The 24,416-nt window shown below is 38.4% G+C and overlaps 1 protein-coding gene and 1 long non-coding RNA gene across 11 annotated transcripts in view; one reads left to right on the forward strand and one right to left on the reverse strand.

The window, feature by feature from the left end:
• Positions 1-24,416, forward strand: part of Ccdc34 (coiled-coil domain containing 34) — a 158,164-nt gene that overhangs the window by 11,881 nt on the left and 121,867 nt on the right. Inside the window, exons 3-8 of one of the 10 annotated variants that reach the window (NM_001355581.1) lie at positions 2,953-3,060; positions 8,026-8,155; positions 8,701-8,897; positions 11,195-11,353; positions 11,882-12,023; positions 14,808-15,946. In NM_001355581.1, coding sequence (NP_001342510.1) covers positions 8,850-8,897; positions 11,195-11,353; positions 11,882-12,023; positions 14,808-15,022 — 564 coding nt within the window. In that variant the 5' untranslated portion in view covers positions 2,953-3,060; positions 8,026-8,155; positions 8,701-8,849 and the 3' untranslated portion in view covers positions 15,023-15,946. Of the gene's footprint in view, positions 1-2,952; positions 3,061-8,025; positions 8,899-11,194; positions 12,024-14,807; positions 15,947-24,416 lie in introns of those variants that run through there. The other 9 variants (XR_001783173.1, NR_149736.1, NM_001355582.1 and 6 more) reach the window with 9 other exon arrangements.
• Ccdc34os (coiled-coil domain containing 34, opposite strand) lies at positions 1,871-21,100 on the reverse strand. The gene is made up of 5 exons (NR_040508.1): positions 20,805-21,100; positions 19,993-20,098; positions 19,512-19,642; positions 17,885-17,974; positions 1,871-2,227 (listed from the first exon to the last, which is right to left on the reverse strand). It is a non-coding gene; the product is annotated as a coiled-coil domain containing 34, opposite strand (long non-coding RNA).

The raw sequence follows: 24,416 nt of genomic DNA on the forward strand, positions 1-24,416 counted from the left end.
AATGGTCTCTTTTTAGAGTGATTGTTACTACAGGTGTGTGTGTGTGTGTGTTTGTGTGTCTGTGTCTGTATGTATGTATATGTATGCAGATGCCTATGGAGTCTGTAGAGGGCACTGAACCCCCTGGAGCTATAGTTAGAGGAGGTTGTGCTCCACCTGATATGGTGCTAGGTACTGAACGTGGGTTCTCTACAAGAACATGCTTTTAACAGCTGAGCCATCTCTCTAGCCTCATTCTCTCGAGGTCTTCAGTTCCATTAATTAACTTCATATGTGAATATAATGTGTTCAAACTTGTAAAATACCTATTTTTTAATAAACCAGGCGGTTTTTCATTCTTTTTCCTCACCACATTAACATTGGTCATTTAACTAATTAATTAACCTTGGATAAAGCAATCTGGTGGGATATCGAATGGCCAAAGCTTTTTTGCTTTGTTTTTAACTGTTACCTTCAGTAGCTGAAACTTCTTTGCATGTAGTTACAATATATTGAAATACACATTCATGCTGATTGTATTATTACCATAAATTGTGTACTCGATGGGAAATTCAGTGGTATAACAGCAGGCCACGTTGGGCTTTTGAGTGAAGACTCCTGTCCTGGAAGAGGCCTACATTGGTGGTGAATAGACGGAGTGAATGCCAAACTTGGAAGAGATCTGTGTTTCTAGAATGTGATGAGTATTTTGGATGGGAGGGAAAGTTATTTAAAAAGATCCTCTGGAATTGGACCAGTACTTTAGGTCAATGTTATCGTTTTCTGGGTATTACTGAGTCTTCTTTAGCCTTTAGCCTAACTAGTAATTGACAACCATAAAGCAGGGTCTTAAGATCTGCATCGCCCCTTTTGCAATTGTTCATTATTTGAAGAACCTTTAAAAGGACATAAGTATGATCACTCATACCTATTGTACATTTAAACTTTAAAACTGCCTCTAACTTTGAGAACATGGCTTTAAAGGGCAAGATGGTGAGTGGAGATGTTTGAGCATAGTGCGATATCAATTTCCTCTTTTTGAGAAACCCCACATAAATTGAGTACTGTGAAGCAAGAATTCATGGCAAAGAGGTGATTGAGAGCTCTCAGTGACAGAGAGTGATGAGAATGATAAATGGCTTGAAAACTATTCTGAGGAAGTCTGACTAGGAAAATTGTTGGGTACCTGTTAAATGGGGAAAACTTCATAGAGCTGTGTCTGAAAACAAAGAAAAATACATCTATATACACGCCCTGTGTACACGCATACAAATGCATAGTAAGTCTCTACATATAGATCTGATAGTTATATAAACATTTTATACAACAGTGCTTATAGATGCAGTGCTGGGGAGGTAGAGATAGGATGGGTCCTTAGATTTGAACCCTAGGTTCCAGTGAGACCCTGTTCTCAATAGCAAGATAAGCCCTGTGAGTTGGCTCAGTTGGGTAAAGGTGCTGGCCTGCAAGACTGATGATCTAGGTCAGTTTGATTCTCAGATCCCATAATGGAAGGAGTAAACCAACTCCTGAAAGTTATAAGTGGCATGCATGTACCCACACTTCACTCGAATGCATTATGTGAGCGTTGCACATGCAGGCACACAGACACACACACCCAGTTCATATTAGCTATAGAGCAAACATTTTGTAAACGACTATTATATGAGTAATCAAGGAATAATAGCTAGTTAGTGAAGAAGTCTTAATACTAAGATCAAAATTTGCTTTGAGAGGGACAGTATTTAAAAGTTGAGAGTTTCTGAGTGAAAGAGACAGTCTTTTATCCAGTAGAATTTAGACAAGCACTCACTTAAAGCAGCCAGCCTGTTCTAAAGTGCAAAAACTTGGTTCTTGTGTAAGTTTTATTTCATTTAAGGTACTGGAATTATACTGAGAGAAAACGATCTTTATTGGCAAGTCTGCTCAAATAGGTGGGTCTTAGGGGAAGGGAAGGATGGGCAGGAGAGTAGACCAATAGATCATAGGTTATTAATAACTACGGAGAGAAGACAGGGAGTCAGCAGTGGTTGATTGTAGAGTCCCAGAGAAGTCTAGTTTGAACAGTTTTCTCTGCAGTGCATGGGTGTTACTGATGAGTAGCAAGTTATGTGGCATTTACCTTGTGTTTTATTAGCAATACCTTCTTCATTCTCCCAAGAAAACAATCAGACACATTGATTCTGGTGGCAGCAAGGCAGATAAATAATCTGGGATCTGAACATGGCTTCGTTTTATATTCCAGCATCTGTAAAATCAATGAAGAAAACATCAGATTCTTTTTTTTTTTTTGCCTCTAAGGAAAATGGCTTCTTTACATTTCTTTTTTTTTTTTTTTTAAAGATTTATTTATTTATTTATTATATGTAAGTACACTGTAGCTGTCCTCAGACACTCCAGAAGAGAGAATCAGATCTTGTTACGGATGGTTGTGAGCCACCATGTGGTTGCTGGGATTTGAACTCTTGACCTTCGGAAGAGCAGTCGGGTGCTCTTACCCACTGAGCCATCTCACCAGCCCTTACATTTCTTTAGTGTAGCTGTGAACTGAAGATATAAGACTTATTTCATTCTTGTCCTTTATTTTCATTAAGAATCTAGAAGGGTTTGTTTTTTTTTAATAACTATAAAAAGAAAGTTATAATTCTCTTGAGCTACTGCCAGTACCTCACAGTGATGCCAAAATATTTATGTATGGGAAAGACGCTGATTTCAATGCAGTAATTTTGCTGAAGCTTAGTCTAAGAAACTAGTGTTTTGCTGCCAACCAATTATTAGTATTCCTATAGGATGACTTACTTATTCTACCAATGCTTTTTTTTAATCCCAGAGTTACTTGAATGAAATATTGGCACTAGTAATACATGTCCTATAAGAGAAGATATATTCATGTCTAATTTAGCCTCACCTTTTTTATAGTTACGTTATTTGGGTATTTCTGTTAAGTGCTGCTCTTTGTTCAAAATCTCACAGGAATTAAATCAGCAAATAGAAAAAAGAAAAGAAATGGAAGAACGTGAAAAAAGGAAGATAATTGCTGAAGTAAAGCACAAGGAATGGGTTCAAAAGAAAAATAAGCAGGTAACAAAAACCAAATGCACGCATATGTACTGCACATCTCCTGCAAAGTTTTTCTTCCTCCCCATTATCTTAAGACTGCATAACTTTTGTTTTTTTATGTAGCCAGACATTGGCTACTTTGTGGGTCCTCTTTACTAGATAGAGAAAACAAGGATAGAGGGGAAATGGTGCTATATTATTGTTACACTACTTCATGCTGATTAGGGGTATTGAGTTCCTTGGGACAAGTTTGATCTTTGCTGTCAGGTTATCTAATTTCTTGTTTTACCTTTCTTGTGCACTAATACATAGCAAACCACAACTATCAGCAACTAACAGCCCATACCACCATCACCACCACCACCACCAACTTCTTGGGGCCTTAGCATTTATATGTCCATTGAAGAGTTCCCAGAATTCTAAGCATCACACAATCACAGAAGCTGTCTGCAGCTGGCAAAAATCAGACCCCAGCTAGAGCACGAGGCAAATCATAGTCAGCTGCATGGACAATCTGAATCAGCCCCATATTTCACACCTGGGATTAAAATGAAAACATGTCCTCAGAGTTCTTTGTTTTTCAAAGAAACCAACATTCTCACTACATTTCCCATTAATCGTGCTATGTTTTAGTAGGAAATTATTCACAAACACATTTTCAGTGAAATAAGTGCTTTTTGAATCAGTGGCCAAGATTTTCAGGAGACCTCTCCTGCTCATTTCTAATCTTTATCAGTTTTGATGGGCTCTACAGCTTTTTATTTCCTATGGAAATACAAACAAATCTGCATCCGTGGTGCAAAACTTTTTCGGGCTTCCATTTTGATCTTAACACATCTTTATAGTTTATAGACTGATTTAATTCCACAGTTTTTTTCCCACAACCTGGTGACTCTTGGCTGCTCTTGTCTGAAATGGCTCGTAAGTTTTGCATTGGACTGAGCCTTTTTGTTCTCCCTTTTCCAGTGCTCCTGCCTCCCAAGCACTTCCACTTTCACGCACATTTTTTTCAGTTACACAGCCAACTCTGCAACCCTTTCAGAAAAGAGAGAGCACTTCAGCCATTTTTTGTTTCTCGGGCCCCTCCATTTCCACCCGCAATTTTTCCAACTGTTAAGCCATTCTTCCAACCTTTTTGAAACAGAATTAGGAAGAAAACCAAGACAAAACCAGAAAATGCCCTCTGGGAGCAAAGTGCCTGGGGTGGGGTGGGATAGACCACGGTAGCAAGCTCAATACATGTTTTGCTGGCGTCTTGAAAAGGAATAAGCTTTCCTTCCTCCCCTGCCATGTCCTCTACGTTATTGGAAATCACGTTTCCCATTCTACCTAGACTCTTGTCTGGACACCACTTGTAACTAGTGTTTGCTAGTTGATGGCTTCTTTTTCCCTCTACCCTTCTCTACTCATTTTCTTCCACCTGTTTAACCCTCTCAACCTAGATAGGAGAGAGAGAAAGGATAAAGGTGACAGGGGGCAGCGTTATCCTTAGACAACTTACTGCTGATAGGGGCATTGAGTTCCTTGGGGCAAGTTTGATTTTTGCCATCAGGATATCTAATTTCTTCTTGTTGTTTTTGTTAAGTGCACAACTACTCAGAAACTGCAACTAACAGCAGCCAACTAACAACCCACACTACCAACAACTTCTTGACGCCCTAGCATTTATATACCCTCTGAAGAATTCCAGAATTCCCAATCCCAGAATTCCAAGTGTCACACAATCACGGAAACTATCTGCAGCTGGCAAAATCACACCCCTGCTAGAGTCACTAGGCAAATTTTAGTCAGATGCTATGGACAATCTGAAGCATCCGTGCTTTGTTCTCTATACCTTGCCTGGCCACAAGTCTCTGCTGTGAGCTGTGGAGAGAAACCTTTTTTCAATGAAGGCTGAAGTCAAGACTAACATATGGATGTAAACATAAATATTTAATAGGCAGTTTGACAGCATGTCTAATTAATAAGACAAAAGTCTTCACCCCCCAGTGCCTTTGAACTTCATAGCCAGGTCCACACCTCTCTCTCATGGAGCAGGCCACAGATCCAATCAGAAACAGTTGTGTTACTGTCAAATTAGTGAGCACTTATTGGCCTGGCAAGTTAGTGATTGTCACGTAAGGTCTAACACTTAGGGACGCCACTGCTGACTTTTCTCCCCCTGTTACTTGCATAGGAACTTCTAGCATTGTGAAGTTTAGCCAGTCAGGAGGATGCTTTCTCCTCGGCTCCAGTGTGCTTTCTTGGTGTTCTGCAACCAAGGGGTGTGGTGTCTTCAGCAGTGGGGTCTTTGCATCCCACTCTGGTGGGCATAATCTGTACAGTTTTGAAGGCCTCTGGGGATTTTTGGAATGGTGTCTCACACCTGACACTGGGCTTTTCTTTCAATAATCTAACACTTCTGGGATCAACACTATCTGTTTATGAAGCGTACTTCATCAGGAATCTCCCTTGATAGTTAGAAATTCTTCTTTATGAATCTTTTCAATTTGCATTACTGTTAGTAACTTTGTTATATACTCTACCTAATTATGTATATATTTTGCCAGAAAAGCTGTTGTATATTATATACATGCCTTCACTTTTATTTTCAGCCATTTAAAACATGAATCATTTTTATCCATTATTAGATTTAGCATATTGCTTTGCGTATGATAAGCTTTTTATTGAATAATTTTTTCTTCTCTGTATGTATATATGGGATAGTATGTATGGTATGGTGTGTGTGTGTCTGTCTGTCTGTCTGTCTCTGCCATATGCATGATATGCAAGCGCTCTACCATCCATTTACATTCCCTTATCTTCTTTCATCTTTTGGTTATTACTATTTTTAAAATAATATTAGACCCTAAGAATTGAACCCAGGGCTTTGTTTATGTTAAGCTAACACTGAACTACTAAGTTGAATACTTTTAGTCCCTATTTCAACTTTAATACATTCTTATGTAGGAACATACGTCAGAAAATTTTAAAGTACTGGTCCTGGGGTGTATTTCAGTAATAGAATGTTTGCAGTGAGTGCAGGCCTTAGTTAAAACTCCAATAAACAAGCTGACAAGCGTGCCAATGGGGTGGGGAGTGGGGGAGAAGGAGGGAGAGAAAGACGGAGAGACTAAATGAATGAAATGTTATTGTAAATTTGTCTTTGTTGACATTCTATGTTTGGAATGGTGGTGATTTGTTGTTAAAATCTACTTTTAGGAATTGAGACAAATATTTAAATTATAGGACAAGGTCTTAAATTTAATTTAAAGGACAAAATTATAATTTTGTTTTTACTGTTAAACTTAATACCCAGTTATATTACCAAGAGGATCAATAATTGCAGGTGGAATAATTATAAGAAAATTGATTAGCTGTGTATATTTGCAAATTCAAATTTCTTTTTCCTTCAGAAGTCAATTGCAGATTTTGTTTGCTTGATTCATCTATAATATAACAAAAAAGTGTTCTTTGTGAAAAAAATTGCCAAGATCAAAATCTTGATATATGACTATATCAAGACTTTGGTTGCTACCTTTTAGAAGTTTAAAACTATAAATCAGAGTAATTCTTGGTATGTAGAATATTGTTTTCTCATCTGAAAGCGGCCTGTCTTCAACTGCATTAAGCTAATGTTGCCATGCCAATCATGCAGAACTGTTATTTGTCTAAGTCTGGAAGATAATACTGACAGATCGATGGTATATTTGCTGTTTTAATTGTTGATGGAAGATCTAATTCACTTATTGAAGGGAAGTCTATTTACTTACTTACTTACTTGTTTATTTATTTTTGGTGGTGAGCAGGGGGGAAAAGTTGCTTGCCCTGGTATGAATTATTTAAAAACGAACCCTGAAAAATTGAATTTACCCAGTATTCTACAGCATTCCTGTGCCTGTTAAGGAATGATTGATTGCTCTGCTCTCTCTCTCTCTCTCTCTCTCTCTCTCTCTCTCTCTCTCTCTCTGAGTTTCTCTTTCCAGCTCTCCTTATGCTTACCTCTGTTTGGAAAGAAGCTCTCCTGCTTCTTTTCCAGTCTGGCATCTAGGATTTGCTCTTGTGTTTACATTTCATGGTGTGTGGTCCTCTGCCGCCTCAGCTTCAGGCTGGGTCAGCCCTAGCCGGCTGCCACCTCTGTCGTTTTTACTGTACTCTATCAGAAAATCAGGCAAAGGGGATTTATGTATCCATTAGCAAACTTGGTTCCTTATAACTATAAATTTTTAAATCCTCTTTTAAACAAAAGGCATATCTCATCCGGGACTTTTACATTTGTGTTGTTATACTGATTCTTTTTCTAAAGTGGGTTTTTAGTGTCGAAACATATTTTATGAGAACAGACTTTATTTTCAGCACTTTAAAGTTACTTTAAAAAAAAAGGTTTTAACTTTCAAACACAAGTGATATTTTGTGTGAATGACAGCTGCAGCTCAGTGGGGTCTGTGACTGGTGGTGCTGCTGTCAGTGTGCCCTTCGAGCTGTCTGGTGATGTTTGCTCAGCCTTTTTCCTGTGGGGGCAGGCCCTGTCTGAGGAAGGAGTACACACTCAGAAAGTTTTAAATAGTCCTTGTTGTTTTCTGTAAAAGACATACTGTGTGCCTGGTGTGTAGGAACCAGCGTTCTAGAATCCTGAAGGCATTTCAGCGCTGTTCTTTCCTCTGCTGTTCACAGACATTCCCTTCTCTCCTTAGGTCCTTGTGACAGACAGCCTTGTCTAATTTAAAGACTATATGAGTATGTATGCATTTGTTTCCTCCAAACTCTTTACTAGCATCTTTATTCAGAGTTCTGAATTCACTGTGCCGTTTCCCTGAGTGCTGGAATGTACTTGGTCACATCTAGTTGTGACTACTCCACCCACACAGTCTAGCTGCTGTTGTATTTCATTGGGCTGTAACTTGCATGTTTTATATCAATTGTAAGTTTGGGAAGCTTGATAAACTTCTGTATCAGTGCAAGCAACTAGCACTACAATCAGGTGATAGAGCATTGCTGTCATTCCAGAAAGTTCCCTATGTCCAGTTACACTCAGCACCCTGCTCCTTACGCCAAGCTGGCCCAGCAACAAGGCTAGTGCAGTAACCCTGTTCTGGAAATTAGATTTGCCTGTTCTCGAGTGTATGTAAATAAAATGGTAAGGTGCACCCTCCTTTGACTTTATAATTCTTTTGTTTTTAATTTTATCATAGTATTTTATATATTCTTGATTCCTTTCCCTTTTACTGTTCTAATATCCTATGAAATAGCACAAATTGCTTATTTATCTACTAGCTAATAGGACACTGAGTTGTTTATTGCTTATATTCTCACACATTTTCATTTGTCTTAGACAAATGCTTTAGAGCTCAGTTGCTGGTCTGCATGGGAATCGCCTAACTGTTCTACAGTACTTGTACCATTTGATGTTCTCATTATTAACATGAAAATTCTAATTGGTCTATGCCTTTGTTAAACTTGATCTTATCAATTGTCTTTATTTTCCATCCTTCTCTAGTTAGTGTGCAGTGCTTTGCCATTGCTGGCTTATTTTATTAGTCTCACTGGGAGACTTATCTTCCTAGTCCAGGTAGATGTTTTTAAAAAACTGGAAGTTAATTTTCTTATTGTTTGGGAGCCTAAAATCAAGAGGAAAGGATGTGTGGGTTTGGACTGCTCATTATGTCTCTTCTTGGTTTGCAGAAAACACAGCTCTGATTTTGCTCCTTGAGTGGCTGTATATCTGTGTACACATCCCACTATGGTTTCCTTTTCTATAAGGACACCAGTACTCTAGGAGTCAGATTCCACCATTATGGCTTCATTTCAGTTCTGTTTCCTTAAGTGTAGTCATGCTGGGAATTACGACAACAGCACAGAAATGGAGTGCGGCAATTTGGGTCAGTAACACTTTTGACGTTTTCTCTTTTGTAATTGACTTTTTTTTTGTTTGTGTGTCATTTGCCTACTTTTGGAAGGTGTTAAGAAGTTGTTAATCATGCAAAAAATTCATGTCAGTGACATAGCTTTTACTCAGTATTTATAAAGGTGTAGATTTAATCTCCAGCCCTCAGCATCTCTAAAGATAGAAAAAGTAGGGTTATATATCTTTCCGAGATGGGGTTGCCCTGCTGCCAAGGCAGTCATGAGCTGCTGCACCCACGCAGCTCTCTCCCTCTTCTGAGCAGCTCTTACTCCGCACATGCTGCTGCTGTAGTTGTCACTGAGTTCATTTTACATGGGTTTTGTTTGCTTGTTTTTCCAGTGCTGGCGCTTGAACATATATATGGTAGGCAAAGGCTCTGAGAGAGCCTCTTATCCAGGCCCACGTCCCTTGGCAGATATATGTGCTGCAAATATGTCTTGCCATTTAATATTTGTTTAAATTTTTTAAAAGATATTTTGTGTGTACGAGTGTTCTGTCTGTCTGTGCACCACATGCATGCATAGTGCCCACAGAGGCCAGCAGGGAGTTGGATTTCCTGGAACCGGAGTTACAGTTATGAGCTGCCATGTGGGTTCAGAAATTGAACCTGAGTCCACTGTAGGAATAGCTAGGATTCCTAACTACCAAGCCATGTCTCCAGGCTGGAATTTTTATGGTTTATGTTTTTATTTTAATTTTAAAGCTAGCATACAAAACAGTGGGTCTAATGATGGTGTTTTCATATGCATGAGTCAATGCATATTGTTCTAATTGATCCCCATTGCCCAACTGTCCTCCCTCTGCTTCTAGCCTGACCTCTGGTTGGTGTGCTAGCTTCATTTTACCCACTTAGGTTTCATGTCAGATGGATACATTGCCTTTTTGTTTCCTCCTCCCCTTAAAATTACTCCACACACACACACCCCTACCTACTTGATTTTATATCTATGTTCTGCTTTTAAGAGTTGTCATGTGATAAGTGTCTTTCTGAATCTAGCTAGTTATTTCCATTTCCATCCTCCTGAAAATGTTATATTTTATTTTTTCCTTATGCTGGTATAAAAATTCCACTGTGTATATGAACCACATTTTCTCATCTTTTGATGGACATCAAGGCTAGTCCCATTTTGCAGCTAGTGTGAATAGTGAAACAACAGTATGTTAACTTAGTCCCAACAGTTGGAGGTCTGGGTCATATTAGCTGTGTTGTTTAGTTTTTAAGAGGCCTCCATGCTGATTTCCATAGTGGCTCTGCTAAGTTGCATTACCGCATCGGAGAGGAAGCCATCCTCTTTCTCCATATCCTTGCCAGGATTTGTTTTCTTGATGACAGCCATGTTGACTTGAATAAGGTCTCTCAAATCAGCTGTAACTTGCTTGCCTCCTAGCTAAGGATGCTTCAAACTTTTTTGAGAACTGTCTGTTGAGCTCACTAGTCCATTTACTGATTGGATTTGTTCTCTGAGTGTTTCACTTTTACGCTTTATAGATTCTAGACTGTAGAATCCCTGTCTTGTATGCAGTTAGCAAAGGTTTGTTTTCTTCATTCTACAAGTTGTCACTTTACTCTGGTGTTTGTTTTTTATGTTGTGTAAATGTGTCTTAGTTTCATGTAATCCTATTTGTTGATTCTTGGGATTGTTTTCTGTGCTAGCATTTTCATTTTTTGAAAGTCCTTACCTGTGTCTGTATCCTGCAGTGTTTTTCATAAGACAATTGGAGGGGGCTTGAAGACCAGATTTGACTTCTATGTCTTCATTTTCCAACTTCTTTCTACCTACCCCTCTCCTACTTTCCTTATTTTACTCTGTAGCCCAGATTGGCCAAGAACTTACCGTGTAGCCCAAACTTGATCAAATTCCTATTCTCCTGTCCTTGCTTCCTACATATTGGGACCATAGGTGAGAACTGGCTGTCAACTTTGAATCTATGTAGGAATGTGTAGCTAAGCAGTTACCTGTTTCTCCTCTAATAGCATTGCAGATTTGTCCTTTGTAACTCACGGATAGTTGTGATTTATCCAAGTCTGCACTGGCAGACTGTTGAAGAAATGCATGCACATGTGCTTGATCTTTAAAGTACAAGGAATGGCCAGGAAACCACACTAAGATTCAGGACATTCAGTAGGTCATAAGCTATATGCATGAGTGCCAGTCTTTCTTGAACACCTACCAGTCACTGCCCCAATCTCTGAGTAGCCTTCCTGTTTTATAGGTAAATACAGATATTATGGAAAGATACTTGAATTAAAATTCCTTCATTTTTTTGAAGGAAAGGAAAGAAAGGGAACAAAAAATTAATAAGGAAATGGAAGAAAAAGAAGCAAAAAAACGGGAGAAAGAACATTTGCAAGAAAAAGCAAAAGAAAAATATCAAGAATGGTTGAAGAAAAAAAAAGCTGAAGAGTATGAGAAGAAGAAAAAAGAGAAGGTATTTTTAATTGAAATGACCAGTCATTGTATACACTTTGTTGTTTATATGTGTATTTTAGAAACAAAAGTATAGTAATTCAGTCTATACTGTTTAGTATAAAATACACAAACTATTCTTACCCCTGTTATCTTGTGTTTAATCTTCAAAATGGATAATGCATTTATGGTATCTTTGAAAATTATTAATACAACTTTGGATATTTATCAGTTAACAAAATTTTTTGTTACTGCTTTTAACCATTTTTATAGTATTTTGTAGACAGATTTTACTGCTTGTAAGTTGTCCTAAGACAAATTTGCATTTTTGTTTTGTGAATTTGCTATCTTACTGTTGAGTGGTGGACACTTATATACCACATCGCTGATCATATTTACTTTTACTCTTTGATTATAGAAACATAGTTCAGTTTTATGGCCAGTGTGTCACTGGGGGGGAAAGCAACTGGGGGAAGACAAACAGTAAGACTTGACTGGAATATCTAGTTACAGAATATCCCAGGGAATTCTTTGGTCTTATCATTTTAAGGAAAAAGAAAAGCAACGGCAAGCAGAATTACAGGAGAAAAAGGAAATCGCAGAAAAAAAGTTTAAAGAATGGTTGGAAAATGCAAAAAATAAACCTCGTCCGGCTGCAAAGAGCTATGGTTACTCCAGTGGAAAGCTTACAGGTTGGATTTTACGTCTGTGGCTTACATAAATATGGTTTGCAGAAGCAAATGATATATATAGAAATGTATAAAAGTAATTTTTCTTTGAAATTATTATTTTCTAGAAGATTATAACTATATGTTGCTATAAATTTATTGCTCTCTGTTCATTTTATATATAAATATATTTCTTTAAGGCAGTAGTTGCAAAACTACACACTTATATTTTATTTTTGTTTCTTTGAAACAGCCTCCCTTAGTTGTCTAGGCTAGCCTGGAACTTAGGAGCCTTCTGCCTCCGCTTCCTGAGTGTTGAGGCCCCAGGCAGGACCCACTGGTGTTCACACACAAGTCATGATGCTGCTTGTTTCCGCTGGTCTTCTCACCTTGTTCCTGTTTCCCTCTGTCTCCTTTCATGTCTCAGGTTCCATTGTCCCATCTTTCTCCCACCCCTTTAGATCTCGCCCTTCCCTCTCAGGACCCCCTTGCATAACGGGTGCAGAGGTCTCGCGTGTGAGGATTCACATGAGACGTTTACTCGTTTCACTTAGCATGATTTCCAGTTTCATGCATTTTCCTTAAAATGTCATGATTTCAATTTTTCTTCTAGTAAAATGAAGTTTCCCTTGAAAAATATGAACCATATTTTCTTTATCTATTCATTTTTAGATGGACATCTAGGCTAATTCCATTTCTTAGGTATTGTGTTCAGGCAATAATAAACATGAATGTATAAGAATCTCTCTGTTATGAGGACTGTAAATCCTTTGTGTTTATACTCAAGAGCTGAGTCATAATGGCAGTTCTATTTCTAGGTTTTTTGGTTTTTGTTTTTGTTTTTTCAAATCTCTAAACTGCTTTCTAAAGTGGCTCTATCAGGTTTCATTGCTACCATCAGATGGTTCCTCTTCCACGGCCCCCACATCCTTGCCAGCATTTATTTTCTTGATGACAGCCATTCTGATTAAAATAGGTAGATTTCAAAGTGATTTTTAATTTAAGGATGTTGAGAACTTTTTAACAGAGTCTCATTATGGGCAAAGAACTCACAGAGATGACCCTCCTCTACTTCCCAAGTTCTGTTATTAAGGTATACACCACCACGCCTAGCAGCTTTGTCAAATCCCTGTTGGCTGTTTGTATTTCTTTTGAGAAAAACCTCTTCAGTTCTAGCAGTTTGAAAGTTACAGGTTTTGCATGAATGCCCCTTGTCCAATTTGGATTTATTTTTGTTTAATATGTCGAGTATGAGAAACATGGCTATGAATTCATTTGCTTATAGAAACCCATTTTTTTCAGCACTTATTGTTAGAGTTTGCAAACTTACATTTTAAAGCAATGATTTTTAATGTTAGCGAACAAAAAATTCACATGGTTGGAAATGTAGCTCAATAGTAGAATATAACTTTAGCAGATGCCTGACTCTGCTTTCAGGCGCCAGGACTCTAAAATACTTTTATTATTTATTGTATCATTGAAGCTCTATTGAGATACGTTCACCAGGTCACTTGGCTTTTCTTCTTCCTACCAGTCTACAAGGAAGAGCTTCCAAGGTCCAGTAAATTCTTTTTAAAGAACAGAATAGGAGACATCACATGACCAAACAAATGTACCCAGCTTGCCTTTGGGCTTGGACTGATTATAAATGGCAATGCATGTTTTTCTTTGTGCTTCATGTTGGAAACTCATACCTTGCTGACAGCTGCCTTCACTTTTTAAAGTGATTTATTATTAAAATACTCCCATTCTGTTTTGTTCACACACTGGAACACACTCCAGACTTTGCTGTGACCGTCTTGGTGAAGTGTGTGTTGACACATCTTTGCAGTTAGAGTGGACTGGGAGTGTCTGAAAGACACATTCCTGCTGTCAGGATTAGGCCTCTCTTGTTTGTCACAGGATCATCTATCATGGATACTGAGCATACTCCTTTAAAAAGGTTTTAACATTTGTTTGGAAAAATGATGATAAGCAATTATTTTAACCTAATAATCAGACAGTAAAGTCAGAATAGAGATATTGACTAAAAGTTAATTATCAAAATTATGGATTATTAACTTAATGTTTTGGATGAACTTAATTCTTACAAGCAGTCTGTGGTTTAGCAAACGCTGTGCCTCTCTGTCTCTACCCTTTATGTACATATCATTGTCATAAATTGCACAGTACAGGAATTTCTGTCTCTGCACTGAGTGAAGAACTTGAAGCCATTCATAAAATGTTCTTCCCGCATCCCATTATGGGTTGTCAGATGTCACCATTCTGTAAGCACTTTGTGTGCACTGGTAGAATGACGGCTGGTGGTCTGAATTAGTGTGGATTGTGTGTTCTTATTGATTTGACAGTACTGCAGAGGTTCAGTGGTTCTAAATAGGAATCTTGAGTTATTGTAGGTTCTCATACAAATAAAGAGATTTTTTAAAAAAAATAAACTTTAGTATCTGATAATGGAAAATACCACACAATTAGCCATTTCCAAGCCTGAGTTAAGACCGTAAAGATTTTAAGAGTTATAAAATAAATTACATAGTAAAACTTTTGTAAGCATTTTTATTTAGATAGGTTTTTCATAGTATTATTCCAATTCTCTGAATTATTTTGTATCATTTAATGTTTGATATAGTGATTACTATATTAGAACAATGTTATTTCTTTTAAGATATTTCAGGCCTCAAGTTTTAAGCTATCCAATTTATCAGTGATATTTTGTCGCCATTTTACTATTTTTCTTTAGGAATAAGAAATAAGTGATTTCTTTCATCTTAAGATTTTTTTCTTGGTCATTCTGATTTTTTACGATTATAGGTTTTTACAGTGGAAATTCCTACCCAGAACCAACTTTTTATAACCCAATTCCTTGGAAGCCAATTCATATGCCCCCTCCTAAGGAAGCTAAGAGTGGACCCGGAAAGAAGAGTAAACGACATGCAGCGAGCCAGCCCCTCCCATCGTCATCCCTGGCAGTTCATAATGCCAAGAGCAGTCTTTGCCTTGGAGCTCTGTGCCGAGGACAGAGATAGAGTGTGTGCACAGAGCATACCTAGCTACCCGGAGCTTACATTTAAAATCAGAATATTTTTCTTAACACTTCCTAATCAGTAAATCAACATTTGATGTGGTAATTAACAGGTACCAAAATTTTAAATTTGTATGTGGAATCCTTAGAGTTAAAGATAGTTTTTATATTTTGGTTTTTATAAACCGTTAAGGTTGATCTAATGATTGTGTTTTAGTTTTTATTAAAACTCACTACAGTATCAATAAACCAACAGTCTTTCTTGTGTTCTTTTGTACTCTGTTATTTGCTTGTGTTTTATGCTTAGAAACATACCATTAATTTTTTCAAACAGGCACTTCTAAACCTTACCTAAATTAAATGGGTTAGAAACCAAGGAAAATAAATTTCAATGTTTACACTGTTTGTTAATGGTTTTTAGTAAAGTTTTCCATAAAGGAATTTTAAAGTTTTCCTTTTTGCATTTATTTATTTTGTGTGAGTGTGTATGTGTGTGGGCATGCATATACTATAACATGACTGTGGAGAGCAGAGGCTAGCTTGCAGTGAGTCAGATCTCCACTTCTACTGTGTGCATTCTAAGGATTGAGCTCACGTCGCCAGACTTGTGCAGCAAGCACCTGTACCAGAAAAGTTGTCCCATTGGTTCCCTGTGGAGGTGCTTTAAAAAACTAACCAAAAGACTGCTCTGCAGCACCGAAATAAGAGTTGGAGTTGTTAAGACAAAATTTTAAAATACTATTTTGTGTTGTAGATCTGATGTTTTTATAATGTTGAGACACTAATAATATGTTGTTACACTTCATAAAATCCTTTTTATATGCTTATAATTGGATTGCTGGCTTTGAAATTAGGGTCACCATTTGCTCCTTTGTAATACTTGCTACCTTAAATGTTAAATAAAACTGGGAACATTCTGATAAAATCACCATTTTTTTTAGAAGTCATTTTTTAGATGATCAAAAAAATGAAAATGTATTTAAATGTGATTTCTATTTGGAATATAATCTGATTTTGCTAGATTAGTAATGTTAAGTTTTTGAAAGTAGTAGTTGGTAAAGAAATATCAGTAAGATCTTTGAAGGGAAATTCTTGGCATTGAAGATCTAGAGGAACAGATAGTTTAGAATTAGCTTTATTGGGTCAAAAGCTTTAGAGGCCTATTTGAACACAGTTACATTTATAGAGAAGACGGATAATTTTCCATGGTTACATGCATACCCACACACACCCCTAAATTCTTCCTGAACAAGTTTCTTGTTATAGCCCCCCTAATTCCCAAATCCACTCCCACTCCCTGAATCATAGGCATTTTAGATACATTTTAAACCTACTTCACAGATTAGGTTAGCTCTTAGTGCTAACTCTTGAGTATAAATCATAATACTTTTCAAGAAGTTATTTAGCTATCAGTCACTAAATCAGAAGCTTGATTATACGCTAATTGTAATGGGAAGTCTGGAGGATTTTGTGCAGGATGTTGGCAAGATCTTGTTTATAGTATGTGATTACTCTGGCTGCTGTGAGAAAGTTGGCCTGCCGTGGAACAAAGCATAGACGCAGGAAAACACATTTGAGAGACTTTGGCAGTATCCACCAGATATGTCATAATAGTTGGATTAAGGTAGCAGCAGCTACATGTAAGAAGTGGGAGTAGATTTGGGAATTAGAGAGGTTATCAACAAGAAATCTGATCAGAACGAGTTTAGATAGCTAAAGGGAGCTCATGTTAAATAGCCAGCAAAGATCCTAAGAAGCAAGCATCTAAAGGTAGAAGGAAGTCCAGCTCTCTGCTGCCTGCATCCTCTCGTTGGTAAGTTGAGGGATACATCTCTAAGGACATTAGCTAAGATTACTTTTTTTTATTTCTCTAATTGTTTGTGTCCTCTAGAACCCCTTCCTTTTCCCGTTCCTCTTATGTTTTTGATTCCCCTCAAATGTTATGTTAACCTTGCCTCACTTGACATTCCCAGTGTAAATCTACCCATGAGCAATAATGAAAGAGTGGGATAGAATTGGCTAGGCATGGGGAGGGTTTGTTGATGGTGGATTTCAGCTTATGCTGGGACCTTCAAATACCTGAGAACCTTTCCTCTTAAGGGTATTCAATGGCTGATATAAGCCTGGCTGGTCTAGGAAGGTGCTTCTGTGTATCAGCTAATTGCCTAACTTGTCACTTTACCTGGCTTTCTTTCTAACTAGTGTATAAGCTATGCTCTCTTCAGTGCCTGAGATAGGAATAGGGGTATCTGTTTTTTGAGCTATTTGGGTTATTTTTAGGCTCCATTTTTATTTTTAATTTGCGTGCACGTGCACACACACACACACGCACACGCGTACACGTACAAGCACCACACTGAATGTAGAGATCAGAGGACAACCTATGTCTGTTTGACTGGATTCTAGGGAAGAATCAAGCTTGGATCCATCAGCCTTGGCAGCAGGTGTCTATTCTCAGCCATCTCGTTGGCCTTCCACCTTATTATTATTTTAAGACAGGATCTTTCACTGAATCTGGGGTCTCACCAACTGACTGCACTGGCCAGGCTAGTGAGTCCTAACTTCCCGGTCTTCATCTTCCACCATGGGGATCATGCCACCTTGCCTGGCTTTTCACTTAGGGGCTGGGAATCCAGACTCAAGTCCTCCTGTAAGCCACCTCCCTGGACCTGCTCCCCTTTTAGAAGTATCTAATGCAGCATTTAAATACATTTAGATGTTAAATAAGAGCAGAAAGGAATATAGGAAGCCAGAGGAACCTAGGGAATTTTTAAAAAAGGGAGAAAATGCATCTATCATAATTTCCTGAGAAAATAATGGAAAAGGTCTATTTCCATAGTTTCTCCGGGGTTGGTTATACACTTACCAACTTTCTACCATTCCAAAGCTTCTTGGAATCTTTTGTCAGCCATTGTTCCTCTGTGCTCTTTGCCCATGTGGATTTGAAGTTTTCTTTCTTAAAGAAATTTCATGAGATTTTTAAAGAAGGAAGAGAGAGATACTTGTATGTGAATGATCTGCTGTGTTTAATTGGATACACTAAATCTAGTTATGAACATATCAACACCAAAGTGTTTATAGAACTGCATGTTTGTTGTCCAGGTGAGAAATTTAGTTTAATGGTAGATTGTTTTTTGTTTGGTTAGTTTGTTTTGTTTTTAGAGGCAGGATTTCTCTATGTAGCCCTTGCTGTCCTGGAACTCACTCTGTAGACCATGCTGACCTTAAACTCAGATCCACCTCTCTCTGCCTCCCAAGTGCTGGGATTAAAGGCATGCATCATGATGAACGATTCTTAGGCCTTGTCAATTTAATGCAGTTATTACAGCTATGGAGATGGATAGCCTAAGCTATGACATTCTTCCATTTATTTACTCAACAGGTGGTTATTGAGTGCCTATCATGTTGCTAGCAAGAAAATGGACCAGAATGGAATGCAAGGAAAGAAAACCACTAGATGAGCAGCAAAAGCAGTGGAGGGACAGAAGACAAGGGTCCTCACTGTGTGTGTGTGTGTGTGTGTGTGTGTGTGTGTTTGTGTTGAGGGTACAAATGGAAGCGTCTGTGGCATCTGGTCCTTACTACTTGGGACTTGGATGCAGTCAGTATGTGAAGCCATCTACTACTGCATTTGTAGCACTGGCTAGATCCTAGGTTAAAAATCCGGACTTAATCTGAGACCTGTTAAAACTTTCATGGGCTGGTGTGAGATTTAAAGTGGTATTAACTGAAAGCTCAGGCTATGAGGGGCATATGTAGAGATGGCTAGCCTCTTTTTTTTTTTTTGTCTGGGTCAAGAGAAGCACTCAGGAAATAGTGATTAAGCTGAAATGCAGGTTGAAGGCCCCCAAAGAGACAGAACTTAGGATGTGATCATTTGGAAGGCTGGGAAGTAAAGGGGTGGGTTTACCGTGCTGGTGATTCCACACACAGTCTCTCAAAGGCCAATGGTAGATGATAGTATCTACCATTAACATCAAAGTGTTGTTCTGGCATCTTCAATCCAGTGACACATTTCTCCAAGGTTATAGAAGTTTCAACATTCTTAATTTGCAAAGAAAACTTGGAATTCCAAGGGGAAGTACACTTTGAATTTTGATGGTAAAAATACACCATTATGGCCCCAAAAGTCTGAAGTGATACAGATGGAGCTATTTATTTAAAAAATAAATTGCAATTCTATAATTGACAGGTAAAAGCCTGTGCTTTCATGGACTTATTATGCACATGGCCCAGGTAAATAGCAGTACAGAGTAGGTATACCAATAAAGCACACTTTTGTGACTACAAACTAACGTTTTCTTAATTCACAAAGAAGATGTAGCTAATACTGTGCTTACTCTACTATTAATATCTTAAATTCCATTTGTATGTTAGTTTAAGAAAAGAAAACCCATTCGCTTGCTTTACAAGAGAATATTGACTTCCTGCTATTTGTCATGGCGATCTGCCTGAGAAAAGTTTTCAGAGCAGGCAGTGGTGTCATGAATTACCTCTTAGAATTGAGAAGAAATAGTACACCAGGAGAGAGTGCTGCTGTAAGCTCAGGAGAAGTCAAGGAGCATTCCGTCTTCTTCCCTAGGAACCTCCCTGCTCCGTGCCCTTCTTTCTCATACTCATGGAACTGCAGGTGAAGTTGGGAAAAGAAGGTTCTCGCCCCTACTCTTCTCTGGTTCTGGGAACCACCAGCAGGCCGGAGGGTGAGGGAAGCCACCACTGTTCCTAGTTGGTAGCAGTGCAGGGTGTTTATGAGAGGAGGGTGTTTTGTTAGTTTCAATGGATTTAGCCAAATGATCACTGAGCACCCACCTTTCTACAACTCACATACTCTCAGCCAAGGGCTTTCCTCCCAGAGTGTAGGTTGAGACAAAAATGCCAATACAGGTGTCTTAGTCACTGTTGAATTGCCGTGAAGAGACACTGTGACCACAGTAGCTCTTAAAAGAGAAAACAACCAATTGGAGGTTTGCTTACAGTTTCGGAGGCTTAGTCCATTATCATCACGGAGGAGAACATGATGGCAGGCATGACAGGCGAGAGTTCTGCATCTGAGTCTGAAGATGGAAAGCAGACACTGGGCCTAAAGCCCACCCCTGGTGACATACTTCCTTGAACAAGGCCACACCTACTAATCTCTCTAAAGTAGTGCCATTCCCTGATTTAAGATTAAGCATTCACATTTATGAATAGGGGGCATTCTTACCACAACAAGCAAATCTTAGGTTTCACTCAATAAAACAGAGGAAATGGCCACCAATTTATCTGTCTAATGAATGGTTGGTCACTATGCTGTGTAGAGTCTACTTTTGCCCAGCTCCTGGTGGGAGGGGGGCAGGATTAGGACAGCACTGGAGCCTCATCTGTGTTGGGTGACGTATGTGGCAGAGACTCAGGCAAGTCTCTTAAGCCCCTCTACAAGTGTAATAATGCTGAATCCTTAGGGGATGGGTAACAGAATATATGCAATACTAATGTAATTTGGTGAACTCTGGCTAGACAGCATTTACTAGGTTTACATAGGATATGAGGAGAAAATAAAATTAGAAAAGGTAGAGCCAAAACTATTTAAAAAAAAAAATGTCAGCCTAAGCAGCATGTTACATTAAATATGATTTCTGGGCCAAGTAGTGACTTGATGAAAGTTATATCTTAGAATTAACCTGGCATTGTTTTGTAGCATGGTGCTAGTGGGAGGTGAGTTCAGATCAGGAAACAAGGGCCAAGCTAGGCAAGAGGAGTTATGTTTAGAAAGAAGTCAACTTAACATCTATGAAAGAAGCCCATACCTCCAAGTTCACTGTGGATCAGACTAAACCGATAGTCTCTCCTGGCAAAACGCATCCTTCATCTCAGCTTGTTCATTCAACGGATTTGTGCAGTGTGTACTGAAGGTCATTGCCGTACAAGGTCCTGAGAACTTAGGCAGTGGCCCAGCTTTGCCATGTCTTCCTTGCTGAGAAGCTGCACTTTCTATGTCCCTGAGGCCTTGACCCACTTTCTCACATTAATCTAATAATGATTTCTGCTGATTTCCTACTCTAAATCAGTCACTCCTTCCACATATCAGCACACTAGCACTGTCTAGGGAAGATTCTAAAAGCCAGACTCCACACCTCAGAACAGTGACATCACAAGGCTCTTTGGAAGATTCTCAAATGGTTCCAGCGTGCAGCTAAGTTAGGAAACCACCACCAAATGTTTGTCAGACCTCCCTTCTCCCTTCAGCTCTCACGCCAGCCCTTTGTCACGTAGATTACCACACTAGCTTCCAGTTTGGTTACTGCGTGTCTAATCTTATCCTAACTCTAGTGTGTATCTTCTTCACTGCAACCTGGTGACTTGGGGACACATCTAACCATGTCACACTGCTCCACTTCCACCTTTTCCAAGTCCCTCAACCTGTTTTCCTCTTCATCTAACCACAGTGTTCACCAGAATAACACAGATCCTGGATTGAGGGCTGTGTATTTTTAACTTGCTTGTTTTCCTTCTGGGGGGAAGAGGAGGGCTCAGAATAAAGTAGAGGTACTCAGCTTTTATACCTTGGAAAGGCATCCTCTTTTCCAGTCCTTTTCCTTGCTTACTGCTACCCATTCTGATACATAGTTTTTTACTAGGGGGCCCAACCCTTGAAATGCAATGGAATTCAGCATGTTGATCTAACCCAGTTTCTCTTGTCTTATCCTTAAATATCCTTACCTTGTTACTTTTACTACACAGCATAAGCCATGCTGTTACTATAATTTTTTTTTATTAGTTCTCTCTCTTTCCAGAAGGCCTCACTTGTTACCTTCTTCTCTAGCGCTATCTTTAAACTAAGTTGAAATTTCAAAAGCATCCATGAGATCTCAAGTCAGAAAGTACCTCGAAGGAGCCTTTTCTGGTTCTTTAATTTGATGATTTGGGCCCTTCTTTCTCAAATGTCTTGTATGGTTTTCTCTTTAATCTTGTTATATTTTACTATAATATCCTGTCCTAATGGCTCTTCATTTTCTCCTCTTTAAATTTTATACATTTAATTTTTATAATGACTTTTCCTCTTTAGCATTCCATATATTTATATTATGAATTTTAGGCATTTTTTAAAATTCCTGCTTACTCCCTGAATCCCTCTTACTTTCAAATTCAATTAATTCAAAAGCAAAACATCAACATTTGAAGTGACTTTAACTTAAAATGTTGTTACCTGATACATAAAACTCACATGCTATGGGGTATCATGTGCTATATTGATGCAAATATACTTTGTATCATGTTTAAGTCTGAGCAGATGTTTCTACTTTATTAAACATTTAGAGTATCTTTATGATGAAGCCAATCAAAATCTTTTAAAATTTTTATAATTGCATTATTGTGATCTATACTCAACAACCCCACATACACTTAAGGGTAACTACAACTCCTAACTATATAGCACAGTGCCCATTATCAGTCACCTCTTATTTGATCCAACATCTGACTAATAGCTGCTATGTTAATCTCAATTCTGTAACACCAACATTGGTTTAGACCTGAAGAGATTTCAAAAGTAATTTTGTTCAATTATAAAAGTGATGTGTGTGTGTCTCTGTGTGTGTGTTTATCACTAACTGAATTTGAGGAGGATGCCATTTCTTTATGCTTTAAATGGCAGTAGAGTACAGTAGAGTACAGTGCCTAGTATAGTTGATCTTGAACTTAGTAAAATGTATCTGATATAGTTATCTGCACATCAGTATTTTCTTGTAGGTGGCAGAGGGGCCTGTGAGGTCCCCACTTCTCCCTGAGAACTACTGGCAGTTGGAATGTGTGTGAGGGGGATTATTTTCTTCAGGGGTGTAGCCACTGATATCCTGTCCTTGCTCTTGTAACTGTTTAAACCTACTGCATTGTGCGCGCGCGCGCACACACACACACACACACACACACACACACACACACACACACACACACATGAAAAGCATAAAAATAGAGGGGAAACATTAAGAAGAAGGATTTCAGTAGGTAAGGAAGCAGGATGGGTGGTTAAGAACAGCTGAAATTCATTATATAAATATGTGGAACCATAGACAAGAAAAGAGAAAAAGAAATGTAGTTGAAGATCTAAGGGAAAGAATATGAAGGAAAGAACACCAATGAGAAGACCCATCATTAGAGCAGTGTTTAGGAAACAAGAAATAACTAGAAGAACTTAGCAACACAGAATCTCTGCAGGACAAGCAGCATGATTTTTAAAAACTAGTGGAAGGAGTAGGATCAGGGAGTAGCCTGGCTTGGTTATAATGTGTATAATACCCGGTACAGGGAGGCAAGAAGACAGCGAGTCAAGGCCAGCCTGAGTGAAGTGGAACTTGTCTCATAAAACAAGACAGAACAAAGCAAAAAGTAGGCAAGTATTTCAGAAGAAGCTTAGACAAGTGGCCTTGTGAAGTAGTTCCTCTTCTCCAAGAAGTAGAACCCACTGGAGAGTAATCTAAACTTCTTGGAATCAGGCTAAAGATATTTAGAGTGCATTAAGACCCTCAGCCATAGCCTACACTTGAGTAATTGAATTTTTTTCAGGACTTACCCTTTTGAGAAAAAACAAATCTTGAGAAATGAACATCCTCAGAAAAATGTAACATACAATTTCACATTGATCTTATCAGTCACTATTATAGTCCCACTGCTACACTGTCCTCCAGCTTTTACATTCACATATGATTTCATTGCCAAAGCTAGCTTAGGTTATGAGGACAGTGACATACCTGACAGGTAAGAGCTGTCTCTCTGCTCAGGTCTCAGCAGGCCTAAACCCCAAAGACATTTGAAAAAAAAAATTCCTTTGTGCTTTGAAATGTGTTCTGCCTGAACATAGCCTAGATTTCTGTCTATGGACTAAGCAAGCTACTAGCTCGATCTGCTAGCTGCTGCACTGCTATCCCCTGTCTTATGGAAAGCCTTCCTCAATGATGGTAGCCAATAACAGGACTCACCTTATCCATCTGTCCTGGTTCATTCACGTCTACTTCATTCAACTGGCTCCTCTTCACTAAGTCTCTTTTCAAATTAAAGTCCTTGGGAAAGCAATGCCAAACGTCCTGGCTTCAAAAATAGGAAAGTGGTGCTTTCAGTGTTCATGGAAGAAGGGCAGAGATGTATAGGTTTTTGTCAAGTTTAGCTCATGGAAAAGGCAGTGATGAACTACAGGAAGCTCAGAGCACTGATTGATAATTTAGAAGTCATTATGTTTGTCTGAGATATATTGGAAACTTAATGTGTACCCATTTTTAAGATGATGATAATGGTGCTATGATTTTGGCTAAACATTGAAATGATTAATGACATGTAGGGAGGTTGACTTGGGATTCAAAATGTGCTATTAGTAACTGAGTCTTAGGTTTGCTCTCTAGAACTCCAAAAAGAAAGATAAGCAAATC

Source organism: Mus musculus, chromosome 2 (genome assembly GCF_000001635.26).
Source record: "Mus musculus strain C57BL/6J chromosome 2, GRCm38.p6 C57BL/6J".
In the NCBI taxonomy this organism is placed as follows: domain Eukaryota; kingdom Metazoa; phylum Chordata; class Mammalia; order Rodentia; family Muridae; genus Mus; species Mus musculus.